The 14,863-nt window shown below is 39.9% G+C and overlaps 1 protein-coding gene across 1 annotated transcript; it reads left to right on the top strand.

Moving 5' to 3' along the window:
• Nucleotides 1-2,702: 2,702 nt before the first annotated feature.
• On the top strand, nt 2,703-12,899 carry LOC117251702 (gastrin-releasing peptide receptor-like). The gene is made up of 3 exons (XM_033618203.2): nt 2,703-5,499; nt 9,049-9,400; nt 11,424-12,899. The coding sequence occupies exons 1-3, from the start codon at nt 5,102-5,104 to the stop codon at nt 11,736-11,738; spliced, it is 1,065 nt and encodes a 354-aa protein (XP_033474094.1). The 5' UTR covers nt 2,703-5,101; the 3' UTR covers nt 11,739-12,899.
• The last annotated feature ends 1,964 nt before the right edge of the window (nt 12,900-14,863 follow it).

Raw genomic sequence — 14,863 nt, 5'->3', positions numbered from 1 at the left:
TCAAGACTCAAATTATCCCTAGATAGGGAAATAAAATTTCTGAGTGTACACACACACACACACAAAAAAAAAAACCACACACACACACAAAAAAAAGTTAATAATGGGAACATCTCAGCAGCTACAATATCTGTTTATACACTCATGTATAACTCCGAACAGTCCACTATTGATGTAATATATTTCAGGCACAGGGGACATTTTTCTGCAGAACGAGTACTTTTACTTTGACACTTTAAGTGCACTTATACAATAAAACTATCCACTGAACCTAAGTGTTTTTGTATTCAGCACCAAGACTATGAAACAGTCTCCCTCTGGGTCATTATATAGGATTTAAAAAACAGAACAAACAATAATCTTGTAGAATAAAACCTAATGCACTCTGTAAAACCACCAAACACATTCAATATGTTAATCACAGCTTTAATCAAATGGTGTGCCATTTTAAAGTGGTTATCTGAATGTGTGGGAGATGCTTTTATTTAAATTTTGTTTTGGTCTTTGCCCAGTTTATAAAGAAAGAGAGAAAACAACAGACAATGAATGCTGTTGACAAATATGGAAGCAACGGTCAATTTTAAACCACTAAAACTGGCAAAATGAATCCAAATGTCTTAGAAATGAAGAGACGTGAGGGTGAGGATAATGGAGAGAGAGATGAGGAGGAGGTTGCTTTGACATCAAATGAGAACAGAAGTGGATGCAGTTCCACTCAGAGCTCTGAAAACATAATTTGGATCAACATGGTCCATCTACATAACACTTGAAATAGCAGGCGGTGGAGTCAGTGTGTGTTGTTGTTTGTGAGTTCAGATAAAAGTGTCGTTCAAGTCCAAGAAGACATTTTACTTTGAAGGCTGTTTTTCCTCTCAAATGATACACATTTTGGGGGGGGAAATACTTCTGAGAATTACCAACTCTGCAGCCATTTTGCTCTTTGAAATCATATTTGGCAACAGAAGAGTGTTAGAAATTTAAAATGGTTAAAGTCATGCTCACCGAAGCGTACTTTTATCTCTGTTTTCCGCCCCGTCGATACAGGAAAATTCAATTTGCATTTATATTGGAAAATGATTTCAAGCCAAGTTGGCACCATCTGACGCACCAGAGAATAATGCTGCTATATGTCTCCAGTATGATGCTGCAGCGGGGGTTTTTATCTCTGGGTCTATAAAGTTAAACCAATGTGGAAGAGCTTTAAACTGTCACTCTTTCTAATGGCCAGCAGGGGGCGACTCCACTTGTTACAAATAAAGGTCTATGAGAAAATAATCTTACTTCTCACTTGGTTTATTACCTCAGTAAACATTTTCCTTGTGAGTTCATGGTCTCAGTCACAAGTTTCAGGTCTTCTGCAATACATCATGATGTTTATTTTGTAAATTATGGTCCCATTTAGATTAAAATAAATTATAAAGCAAGGTTTGCTTCAGAGTGTGGCTACCTCATGTTTGACAAGTTGCTACCAGGTGGTCGCCTTTGGTTCTCAGTCAGATCCACCCATTGCTCCTTCACAGCTCCACCCTCTAATCCAAATATAAGTCCAGCTGTCTTTAAACGAGTACTTCCTTATTAGCAGTGTCGTAGCTTATACTATTGTTAGAATTGGTCAAATCTGTTGCCATATCAAACTACAAATATTATTAATTACAAATAAACAAATTTCAGTCATTAAATGTGATCAGGTTTTGTTCCTTGCCCACTTTTTTGTCAGGACTGACTTGGCAGGGATGGCTGCCATCTTGTTTTTACATGGATTAGTGTATTGTGCTCTCACTACCACTAGATGGCACTAAAAAGTGTCCACAAACGAGGACAACAGGTCTAAGTTATGTCGAATGAAATATAAGGTCAAGTAACCCCACAATGTGATGTCCTCATATGAGGACACAGGGTCTCAGGAGGATATGGCATCAGTGAAAACGGCAAACACCAAAAGCTCCAATACAGTAACCCACAAACCAATGGGTGACATCAAAATGGCTATGTCCACTTCTTCACGCACCTTCAGGAGAGCCAATCCAGGCAGTTATTTTGGGCCCCCCAAAATAATACGAGAAAAGGGGCCACTCACATTGACACATTTTGCAATGACAAGTATAACCTCCCTTAAAATGACAATAAAGGCACTATACAGAGCACCAGCCGCTGCCCCTTAAGTGAGGCCTGTTCTTGCTACCATAGGATTTTTTAGCAAGTCATGACTATGTTACATTTGTACATTATTTTGTGGCAGATATGTTTCTCAGCAACGCTGTGGTGAAGGTGCGGTTAGATTTAGGCACAAAAAACACTAGAAAAATGTAATGCTTTGGCTTTAAACACCCACGTTTGGTGGCACAAAAGCTGCTGAAGGAGCGGAGATGGCTCGGTGAAAAACACCTCGGGTCAGTTCCTCAAATGCTGCTGGGATACGTCATGATGTGTCAGTGGGAAAAACAACCAAATTCGTGGCTCAGACCTTACAGTGCAACCATCAGGGCGTTGATGTACTCCTTTACCTGGGGGCCCCAGCGTCTGGGATCACCACTGCTCTTCTTTCAGGGACCTTCAACAATGTGTCAGAAAGAGATTCAGTGAAGGCATGTTGTACAAGAAAACATAAAGATTTGAAAGGTTTGACCTTCACTTCCACACCTTACTTAGTTTTTAAGTGAGGTTCACAACGTAGTTCTGATAATTTGGCTGTAATTTATTTAAAAATGACCATACACCGCTTACCAACACTGAAACGATACAGGCAATAACAAAAACATGCTATGTAAATCACAGAAATACTTTTTTCTTGGGTTTGGGATACTTATTAAATAACTACAATCTCATACAAAAGATTTCCCAAAGCGTTCTTCCTAAAGAGCTGAGGTTCTACCCCAAACTATTTGCTTCTGAAGAACCCTTTTTTGAAGAAAGGGTGACAAGCCGAAAAACCCTATATGGCTCTAGTTAGTACTTTTAGTTGGAAGAGTGTAGGCTACATTTGTGTTTTTACTTTGTACAGAACAGAGTCATCTTATTGCCCATTGGTTCTTGGGTTCTGGGGGTCCTGATCCCCACTAAGGGTCACCAAAGCTTCACAGGCGGGGCCTTAGGAAACTCTGGTTGTTTGTTTTTAGATTTTTTTTTAGGGCTTTTGCCTCTATTATAGAACAGCTGCAGAGTGACAGGAATAGAGGGAGAAAGAGTGGGGATGACATGCAGCAAAGAGGTCACCCTCCCCCCCAGTTTGTCAAATTTAGATCATTAATCAAGATATAAATATCAGTAAAACTCACAGGGTAAGGGCAGAGTGAAGAGCTGAATACAAGCTATGTTCACAGGACCTTCATGCTCTGCTAAACAGCCTCACACTACATTAGAAAAGTACACAGTTTAAACAACCAGAGAGCTAACAGAGTGGGGCGTCAGACAGGCGTCAGGGAGAAGAAAACACTGACATTGTTTAAAAAGAAGCCTATTAAATATCTATGATTGCTGAAAAACAAAACACTGACATAATCCTAAAAGATGTCCCTTAGTCAGGGGTCCTCAGTTTACTCATTGGTAAAAGAGGGGTAGGTAAAGGAAAAGGGTTGGGAGCCACTGTTATAGCTTGTATCTTACAGTATGAGGTATAATATTGTACAAAGAGGGGACTTGTGTGGGGGGCCTGGGCCTATGTGAGGCCCATGGTACTAAATGGGTTAACAATTGATTTTAAAATCAGTTTTCTCAAAACTTCCCAAAGAATATTTTGATTACAATCAGGAGACAGATAGACAATTCAAGTCTGCAGCATTAAATAGAGGTGCCATTTCAGGTTTGTATAAGATGCTAATCTACTCCTCCCTGAATCCCAACGCCCAGTGGGAACGAGATTTGGGAGTCGTATTGACTCCTGAAGAGTGGCAAAAAATATGGAGCCACCCAGTGGTGATTTCTAAGTCCGTTAGAGCCAGAGACATACAATCAAAGATCCTCCATATAGCTTACGTCACACCCTCCAGTATTAAAAAATAGATCCAAGCTCCTCTGATCTCTGCTGGCATGGTCGTGAGCATCTGGGAGCTTTGACTCATATGTTATGGCACTGCCTGGCAGTCAAGTCCTTCTGGGGGAAAGTGTGTCATTCAGTCTCAGCAGTAATGAATATAAATATTTCCCCATGTCCTCTGGTTTGCTTGTTTGGCTGTAGGGCTGCACAAGTTAAGTCAAAAGAAGACTGGAAAACAGTAGCTGCCAAAAAAAACCCCCAATATTACTGAACTGGAGAATTCGTAAGCTAGCATGTTTCTCAGTAGAAGCTTGGTTGCTTGAGTTCTCCAGTCGTCTTGGTGTGGAATGAAAAGATGATATGATCTGTGACACAACTTTTTCAAGGGGAACCAAACTTGGAACTGCATTTCAACATGGTATATTTGAAACTCTGTTGACCGACACTGAGTAGTAGTAGTAAATGGGATGGCAAATGGGCCCTATATAGGATTGCCCATGGGTTCCATGATGGCCCCATGCCAACATAGGTGGGTTTACCAAAGTGGGCTCCGCAAAGTTATGTTAGGACTACCTGGGTACAAAGTGGGTATTGGCCCAAAATGGGCATCTTATCTGGGGTCCACTTGGGTAAACCCACCCATGTGGACAACTGGCATGGGGCCAATATGTAACCCATGAACAAGCCCATATATGGCCCAGTTTTCAGCCCATTCACTACCCACATGGGCCCCACATACAAATGTTGGTGGGGAAGTTATTGGTCATTTCATCATGTCTCTTCAAACTGTCCCCTCCTCTGAACTCCAAATCATATCCATCATATCAAGGTGACTACTTTGTGTGGACATCTCCAGATCATCTGTGCATATGTACCAATATTTTCTCAATTACATTTAGTAGAGTTTAAGCCCAGCTCACCTCTAAACAAAGAATTAAGTTGAAACAGAACAGCCTATATGTTCCCTGTAGATATTTTTCCACCCTCCACAGCTTTCAGCCTGTAGCGCGTAAAATGACGCATGCAGCAGCAAGAGGTCATATAGTTTATAAAGTCGGTCACCAAACGCACCAGTAGAAACCGGACCACCCTGCTGAAAACCTCCGTCCTCTCCCTGCATAGGCTGCTATGTCTCTGGAGGACTCCCTGGTTATTACCCCAGATGACAGCGGGTCTCTGGTCCTGAATGTGTCCATGAGGGAGCAGCTCCTGTACAACATCTGGCTCCCCGGGATCGGCATCGCTGCTGTGTACGGGCTCATCATTATCGTGGGTCTGGTCGGAAATGTCACCTTAATGAAAACGTGTCTGATGGTGAAGTCCATGCGGACAGTGCCCAACTTGTTCCTGTCCAGTCTGGCTCTGGGGGACGTGCTGCTGCTGGTGACCTGCGCCCCGGTGGACGCCAGCCGGTACCTGGTGGACGAGTGGCTGTTCGGCCGCGTTGGATGCAAACTGATCCCGTTCATCCAGCTCACCTCGGTGGGAGTCTCCGTGTTCACCCTCACTGCTCTCTCCGCTGACCGGTACTTCTGACGCAGTTAGTCCGAGCATGCTTTTACACTTGTTGACTGATTAATAACTAGGTTTCCTTATTGACACACTTTATCTGTTGTTTCAGAGCTACACTGATGCAACATGACGCGTGGGTAGAAATGGGTGAAGAGTCATGCTTTTACGCATGGCTGCAGTATTACTTCAGATTAACACATTCTAAAAGTCTTGCATCATTTTATGCACATTTTCCCCTAATCAAAGTCCCTAATATGTTTAGAGTACTTTTTTTTCTGCACATTTTATCTGACATGACTGTGGAAATTATTGTTATTGTTATCGTTTTCCCTATTATTAGAACCACATTATTACAACACTATTAGGACATTACAGGCCTGTAAAATTAAGTTTTGCTGTTTTATTCCCCAGCATAAGGTCTGAATGCTGCATCAACAGACTCTCCATGCTGCCAGGATCTAAAATACCGAATAATGTCTTTGTTTATTAGTCCAAGTCGTCAGTTGCTCCCTTAATATTTAACACTTTTGGGTCTACAAATATGGGAATCATCCTAAAAAATATCCAACATGTGTGGGGGAAAAATGATTTTGGAAACTCTGAAGTGCAAATTAATCCAGAGCAAACATCTTTAGCATGTTTATACAGCCAGGCAGTGAAAATAATAATGATAATAATAATAATAATAATAATAATAATAATAATAACAACAACAATAACAATAACAATAATAATAATAACTTTTTTAAGGACACAGAGAAAGGTCCACAGCATACCACACAAAAGAACAATCATCTATGTACAAAAAATATAATAGACTAAATACTATATATATATATATATATATATATATATATATATATATATATATATATATATTTAAAAAAAAAAAAAAAAGACAAGAAATACCCGACACTACATTATACAAGTTCATAGAAATGGACAAAATTCAATAAACTGCACCCACAAACAAGCTGGAGTGTGATAGAATGACACAATCTTTTCAGCTTTAACAGCTTTATTAATTTTTCTTTCTTGAAATTATTTTTTTCAAATGTATCAACAGTCTAACTCCAGAGCCTCTTTCCAGATTTATTCAAAGACAAGAGAGTAACAGAGGGACAAGGAGCAGCATGAATTGTAAAATACTGAATTTGAACAATCAGCTTCTTCCATAATGGGCTGTCAACTCTGGGACACATTACCAACTAAAATCAAACTGATTACAGATTTAAAATCCTTCACAACAAAGGACAAATGCTGGGTAAAAGCAAACCAGAGCTGTACACACTCCTAGCTAAATGCACTCAAACCTTTAAGCGGTATTAGTGTCAGTGTTTTGGTACTGTATATGTGGTATGTGTATTGTAGTGTGTGGATTGTGGTCTATGTATTTTATTGTGCCTTCCGTGGTTGTATGATGTTTTAAACTGTATATCTTTAATAACATTTTAGGTCTATATGTAAAAGCCCAACTAGGGATAAGAGTTGAAAATTAGCAATAGTTATAAACTCTCTGTGCAACGCATCAGTCCCATACTCTGTATTGGAACTATGTTAAATTGCATTGTCCCTATGACATAAAATAAAATTAAATAAGAAATAAATTAATAAATAAATTATAAGGTTTGAACAAGTGTAAGTATGTAAAATAAATATATGTTTTTTTCTCATTATGTATGTAACAATTCATTCTCTGTACATTTATTTCCTGACTGTTAAGTGTTGTGATTGGGATACTCATTATATAGAATGGCCCATCTTAAAATTACATATTTTATGTCACTGGATCCAATTATTGAGACATTAATGTGTTATTACTTAAGTGTTGCAGCTGATAACAGTGGGGTTAATTTAAATTACTTTATATTCTGCTGGGTAGCTTGTGAATTTCCCTCCAGGAGTCATTAAAGTTTTTTCTTGATCTATAATAAATGATCATATTTTATTTACTGATTCTCTTTCATATCAATAATCTGAATTGAGAGAAATCTGAAGGGTCATAACATGATTAACAGATTAGGAGAACAGAAAGTACATGAAATTAAGTTTATTTTGCTGGACTTTCCTCCTGATATCTGCTTATTTTCTTGAGAAATCAGGATGACTTTACCTCTAATATTCATATGATGAAGTTACACTGAACCCAGTCACCAGAATAAAATGCAAATACGTTTCATACACATCACATCAACATTTCTAATGTGATGTAGCTCAGATTAGATGTATATGAGTTTTTCATCAGAAGGAGAAGTGGATGGTGGAAGGTGTGAAATCTGGGCAAGACTACTACGGTATCCATTTAAGGACATCCTCAGGTGTCAGACCTTAGATGAAAAAGCATCAGGTCTCAGGAAAACCTCTGTCAGATGTCAGATGAAACAGCCTCAGACAGAATGGCCTCAGAAAAAACAGCTTATTAATTTATCGATCTATTAGCAGGGAATACATGAAACATCATCAAGACACGACTGCGGAAAACAGTTATGTCATCAAGTGCAACTTCAACAATCCTGGCAGGTGCCTGGTGAGCAAGATTAACTGGTACAAGATGGCTGCTGAGAAGCAGACCACAGCAGACCAGTGTTTGAGACCAACAAACAACAAAATGGTATTTTTTTTTTTACCAAAATGCAACAAAACTGAGTATTTTAAGTGAAAACATGAGGTTTTCCTAACACTAACCAAGTGGGTTTTGTACTTAAACCTAACCACATGAAAACTGAAACATAACGTTTGAAGATATCCACCACAGTGCATATGAAAGGCACAAATTCAACATATGAAACACACAAATGTTACATATCCATGGTCCACAGAAATGTACATTTCCAACATTTCTGGTGACTCTGGTGATTGCGTCGTCACACCAGTCCAGCTGCACATATGCAACCAGTAATGAAAGGTTATATATTCTCTCACTTTCAGGAGTCACAAGCCAAAAAGGTTGGAAATCCCTGACATAAGATAGGAAGAGATAAAGAGATTGAAGTGCAGAGCTAAAGTGATTATATGGGCCCAGCATGGTGCTGATCGAACAACCTAACACAGATTAAATATTAAGTCTGCGACAGAAGGGTCCAGATTTAGGTTTTCGTTGTCTGAAAATGTGTTGGGAACTGCCAGCCGCTCTCTCTATTTTCAGCAGCTTTGACCTTTCTTAGGAAGCAAACAAACAAAAAAATACCAGTTATGATAAATAAACCTTCCACCTCTGTCTGTAACTCTGACTATCCAGGAGCTAATAATATCTGCTGTTGTTGCTGTTTTCTTTCATCCAAAGCCTAATTTAATTTTGTCTGCTGTATAATCTACAGCCAGAAAAGGTATCAAAGCTGATTTTTATTTGATTAAAAGGAGAAATTGAGTCTCCCTCAGTCGGAGGTGGTGGGTGGAGTGCTTCATTGAAATCAGTAACGAGACAATAACTCATTTCTCTGCAGCTGTTCTTGATTGCATACATAATGAAGAATGAGGTAATCAGCATGATACAAACAGCCTCTCCACACAATGACAAAACAAGTTTCAGTGATGCTCCACATATTTCTCTCTTCTCTGTTCAGGTACAAAGCCATAGTCAGACCTCTGGACAGCCACAGATCCAGCGCTACTCTCAGTATCTGTTTACGAGTGGGGGTCATCTGGCTCCTCTCTGTGACTCTGGCTGTCCCCGAGGCCGTCTTCTCCGACCTGCACACCTTCACCACGAGCCACACCAACGAGACATTTGTAACCTGCGCGCCCTACCCCCACGCCGGGGAGCTGCACCCAAAAATCCACTCCACAGCCTTCTTTCTCATCTTCTACATTGTGCCGCTCTTCATCATATCCGTTTACTACTGCTTCATCGCTCGCTGTCTGATCAGGAGCTCTGTGGACATCCCTGCTGAAGGACACCTGCACCTCCAGAAACAGGTGTGTGGTTGGGTCCTTTGATTTGTTTTCTTATTCACAAAGTGGTCTTTAAAAACATCTTTCTAAACTATACATTTCCCGGTTTAGTGCTTAGTACTCAAACTGTGTATTGAGAAAGCCATCCATCCATCCATCCATCCATCCATCCATCCATCCATCCAGCCATCCATCCAGCCAGGCGCCCAGGAGGCATCCTGATCAGATGCCCAAACTACCTTAACGGACCTCTTTCAATGCGGAGGAGCAGCGACTCTACTCCGAGCTCCCTCCGGATGTCCGAGCTCCTTACCCTATCTCTAAGGCTGGGCATTTCAGCCACTTGTATCCGCAACCTCATTCTTTTGGTCACTACCCATAACTCATGTAATGTACTTAAGTCAAATTAACAGGTTCTCGTATTTTATTTTCCATTGTCTGCCACTTTCTGCTTCCACTACATTTATCTAATAACTTTGCATATTCAGATTGATTGCTGATAGTATTGTTTATGGAGGCAGCACCGTTAGCTGCTGGCCGCTGTCCCAGCCACCTCCATTTTGAGAATGGATAATTCATATGCTCTGAATTTTTTTTTTTTCCAAACTGGAACCTATTGTCCCACGTTTTCTGGAACACTTTTGAAACTGGTCCAACACTGACTGAGAGCACTGCAGCTGTGAAACAAGCTGTAATGTAACCAATCGTGCATGTTCGCACTGTCAATTTGATTGGATAACTAGATGAGTGGACACCCATGGTCAACTGATTAGAGGAAGCAGTGGGAGTGGGAGGGAGAGAACTGCGAATGGATGAGCACTGAGAAGGTCTTCCTGATTGGACTTACACTGAGCTTCATTACAGAGTATCCTTACAGAGGAAAGAAGAGGAAATCGCTATCTCCAAACCCACCAGACGTCATTTAAATAAATATTTTAGCGTGTACAGAGACAGAATATTTTTACATCTAACGGGGTGAATTAAGGGTTTATTTCAACCAAACCAGAGTTGGTGATTGATTGAACAATGAAGAGACGAATCAAAATGGTTTTTTTTTGGGTTTATATGAAGAGTGTTGTACAATTAATCAAAATCAAATGATAAAATTACAGTTTAACGATTTCGGGGTTGTTCCTTATTAAACAAATGAATCTTAGTCTTTGTAGGGATCCTTTCCATAATGTTGCCAGAGACATGGAGTAACAATCTGAGCCTGTCAGTGGCAAATACAAGCACTTTTAGTGGACATACAGGGCGCTGAACAAGCCATGAAAGGTTACACTGCAGCCTGTTTTGCCTCTGCCAGTTGCAGCAGTCACTCTCAATGTTTAAAAAATGTTGTTCCCTTAGTCATTTGGACACTCACATATGGGAAAACAGGGTTGTTAGTTTTGCAAGTTTTTGGTGACTAAAGTTCCTCGGTACACCAAAGTGTGAATTTCAACCCTGCGCAGCCTCAAAGCAAGAACAACGAGGCTAAAGTTCAGCTTCTTCCAAAAGGCTGTGAGGCTTATGAATGCTCTGGCTTAAAATCTATCCTCTGCAATTAATACTGCTGTGACTATGTGCAGCTATTGATGCACTATTACGCACTTTAACATGCTGCTTGGTTTTTGACTATGTGTTGTATTTATTATAGGCTCTTAAGTTATTTAATTATTTATTTTGTATGCTGCTGGACAAGGGTAACGGATTTTGTTCCCACACGTTTTTAACATGTACGAATAAACAACAATGAACTGTACCTTGAACCTTGAAATTTAGATGCTGACATGATAATGGAGCTAGACGAAAAGAGAATCAGGATTTATTTGCAGTGTGTATCAAATTTTATAGTAATCCATCCAATAGTTTTTGAGCTATTTCATTAAAGACAAAGGTTCTGGTTGCAGGAGAGGAAATTTAGAGGACCACCAAAGTTCATCCTCTGGGAACCATGAATGTTTTAACAAAATCCACCTGATAGTTGTCAGGATATTTCAGCTTGGACCAAAGTGGTGGACCAATTGTAGAAGCTGATTCCTTCTCTCTCTCTCTCTCCCATCAGATCAAGTCCAGAAAGCGTCTGGCCAAAACTGTGCTGGTGTTCGTCGGCTTGTTTGCCATCTGCTGGCTGCCCAGTCATGTGATCTACCTGTACCGCTCCTACCACTACGACCAGGTGGACACCTCGCTGGGCCACTTCATCGCCAGCGTGTGCGCTCGCATTCTGGCCTTCACCAACTCCTGCGTGAACCCGTTTGCCCTCTTCCTGATGAGCAAAAGCTTCAGGAAACACTTCAACCAGCAGCTCCTGTGCTGCACTTCTCCCAGACGCCTGTACAGTGTTAACAGTCAGAGCACAAATATAACTTCCGTCTGAGAGCGTGTGCGACTTCATAGACTTGACAAAGACCTGTGCTTCTGTCGGACTGGAGGCTTGTTGATTGTCTTTGCTCACATGTTTACCTCTGATTTACAGCTATCCAGTCAAAGCCACAGGAAAAAGAGGAGGTGCCTCAAAACTTTCGTCAGAAACAATTCAGCGACTGTTCATTGAAAGATGGAGTCACTGCCGATACAACTTTATTCACGTTGCTTCAGACTGATATTTGATATGCCCTCATGAATAAATGTAATAAAAGAAAAAATGCTTTGTTAGTTTGTAAATTTTCTCAGTTTGTATCTCTAAAATGAAACTGAATGTGAAACATAGATTCGATCAGCTGTCATTTGCAGCGCAAACCATGCGTGAAAGGTCAGATAGCAGCTTTATTGTGCATGTTTCTATCTGCACTATGCCATTATTACAGAAAGATGACGCAGAAAGATAGAGCAGAAGGTCCCTCTGATACTGACTGAGGTATTCATGGTTATAATATACTCTTGACATGAGCTGCTCTGTGTAGTAGAGGCATTTTACTGGCTACATAAGAATGTTTGTCAAATGCTAAGTTATTAGAATTGTCAAATGTCACATTGTAGATGTTTCTGTTAAACTGTGGGTGTTAGTTAATGTTGGTTGGCTGTACGCCTGTATACTGTATATTTCACTAGCCATTCGTTAATTTTAACGTTAATGTTAATGTGTAATATATGGAGCTGTACTTGAAAATCATTTTGCATTTTCAATTCAAATATTGGTGCTTTTTGTGAATAATCAATTATTGTTTAATGTTGTAATCTCACAGAGCCAAGCTGACATTTTTAAATGCCTTGTGTGGGGGACATTGCCACTCTGATACAATTGCTGTGAAGGTAGTGGTATCTTAGGCTCCACTTGTACCAACCATGGTATTCTATCTTTCTGCTTTACAGACATGCATCCATTACAATCCATTACAGTTAGCAAAAACTGTATTTGTGTATTTGAATGCTTCTGCATGCAAGTGGGACGTGCTCCTGAACCAACGCCACACATTACATACCTGAACCAACACTGCCATTAACCTAATTACAGCCCTCTGACATCATCAGTGTGCTGCTCCTGTATGCTTCTTCAGAGCTAAGCTAGTTTTCCAAATTGAAGTTAGTACAATTGAACAAAATCCTCAATAACACTGAACAAAAACCTAGGAAGCTACTTCAAGGTTAGCGAGTTAACTTGCTAATGAGGTTGGCTATGCTAACGAGGAAACTTGATGATAGACTAGAATATTAGCCAGTTAGCTTGCTAAGTAGGTAGGCTATGCTAGCAAATAAGCCTATTTATAGGCTAAAATTCTAACCCTAACAGTAAGGATAATGTCAAGCACAGCCTACCTACTTAGCAATCTAACTTGCTAACGTTTTAGCCAATTGGCAAGCTTACTTGTTAGCTTAGCCAACCTACCTAGCAAGCTAAATTGCTAACTTTTAAGCCTATTGGTACGTTTACTAGTTAGCATACCCAACCTACTTAGCAAACTAACTCGCTAATGTTTTAGCTTATTGGCAAGCTTAAGGTACTTGTTAGCATACCCCACCTACTTAGCAAGCTAAATTGCTAACTTTTTAGCCTATTGTTAAGCTTACTTGTTAGCATACCCTACCTACTTAGCAAGCTAATTTGCCAACGTTTAAGCCTAATGGCAAGCTTACTTGTTAGCATACCCCACCTACTACATGCAAGCCAACTTGCTAACGTTTTGGCCTATTGGCAAGCTTACTTGTTAACATACCCTACCTATTTAGCAAGCTAAATTGCTTACTTTTTAGCCTGTAGGTAAGCTTACTTGTTAGCATACCCTACTTAGCAAGCTAACTCGCTAACGTTTTAGCCTATAATTGGCAGGCTTACTTGTTAGCATACCCTACCTACATAGCATGTTAACTTGTTGAGCCTGCAGTAGCTTACATGGTTTTTGTTCAGTATTACTGAGGATTTTGTTTAATTGTATTAATTTGGAAAACTAGCTTAGCTCTGAAGAAGCACAAAAGAATTCTGAAAAAAGCTCAGGAGCAGCACGCTGATGATGAGGAATTTTATTAATTGGGTAGGACTGGAAAGCTGTGACTGTGCGGATTCAGTGACCCCATTTGTTCCCATGTGCAATGATGTTAGTTCCCAATGTTGCTATTTCGTGTTTTTGAAGCTTGACCTGCACTTTCAAAATTTAAATACGCACCTGACCAAAACACAATGTTTATCACAGATTTATGACTGGAAAAACTTGACACACTCTGCCGAGCTGCATCTCAAATTAATCTAAGGTTCCCTGCTTTCAGAAGCCACTTCTAAATGTCATAGGCACTGTAGACCTGCTATCAACCCCATAAAAATTTAGCGCCATCATCAGATTAAAATTTGTCCAATAATTTGGTTTATGACCAAATACTGCAGAAATAATGTCTCTACCTTCAGCCACAACCCTTGTTTGTGTCAATGCTGATCAGCATATGTAAGCATGCTAATGAGCTGAATTAATATGGTAAACATGTTTGCATTGTCATTGTGGGCATGAAACTATTGATGATTCATGATCTGTTGGTTGGCATTATTCAAGCTCTACAATATATTGGTGATGGCAATTCAACAGTTCAGTCAAAATGTATGACGATATTAATCGTGCAGTTTACAGAACTGTGGTGTGAATTCGTTGTCCTGTATGGTCTTCACCATAAATATCTTTATGTATGTGTCCAGTATGACCCCCTCTGGTCGTCGGTTTTATGAGAGGGTTTTTGTGATTGTGAACTTCTTGCTGTTAAAACTCACTGAATAAAAATCTAAAACTTTTAGTCAAATTGATTTGTATCACAGAGGAGCGTCCGTCGCTCTGTAGCATATCTGACCTTTTCAAATAGAGCAACACAAGTGAATGGAGCTCCAGCTGAGGTATTAATAAGGTTCTTTGGATTATTAATTTCACTACTTCTCTTTGTATGTAAGTACAAAGAGAACCCACTGCGAACTGCGGCTTCACAAGAAATGTCAACATTGAGGTTGTTTAATCTATTATGCTCTGTGTTCAGCACCTTCAGAAGTTATTTTGTTATAAGTGGTAATGTTCTCTCACAGTTGCAGCA

This window comes from Epinephelus lanceolatus, chromosome 14 (assembly GCF_041903045.1).
Source record: "Epinephelus lanceolatus isolate andai-2023 chromosome 14, ASM4190304v1, whole genome shotgun sequence".
In the NCBI taxonomy this organism is placed as follows: Eukaryota; Metazoa; Chordata; class Actinopteri; order Perciformes; family Serranidae; genus Epinephelus; species Epinephelus lanceolatus.
Note: the sequence above shows the minus strand (reverse complement) of the source record. Positions and strands in the feature narration are given on the sequence as shown.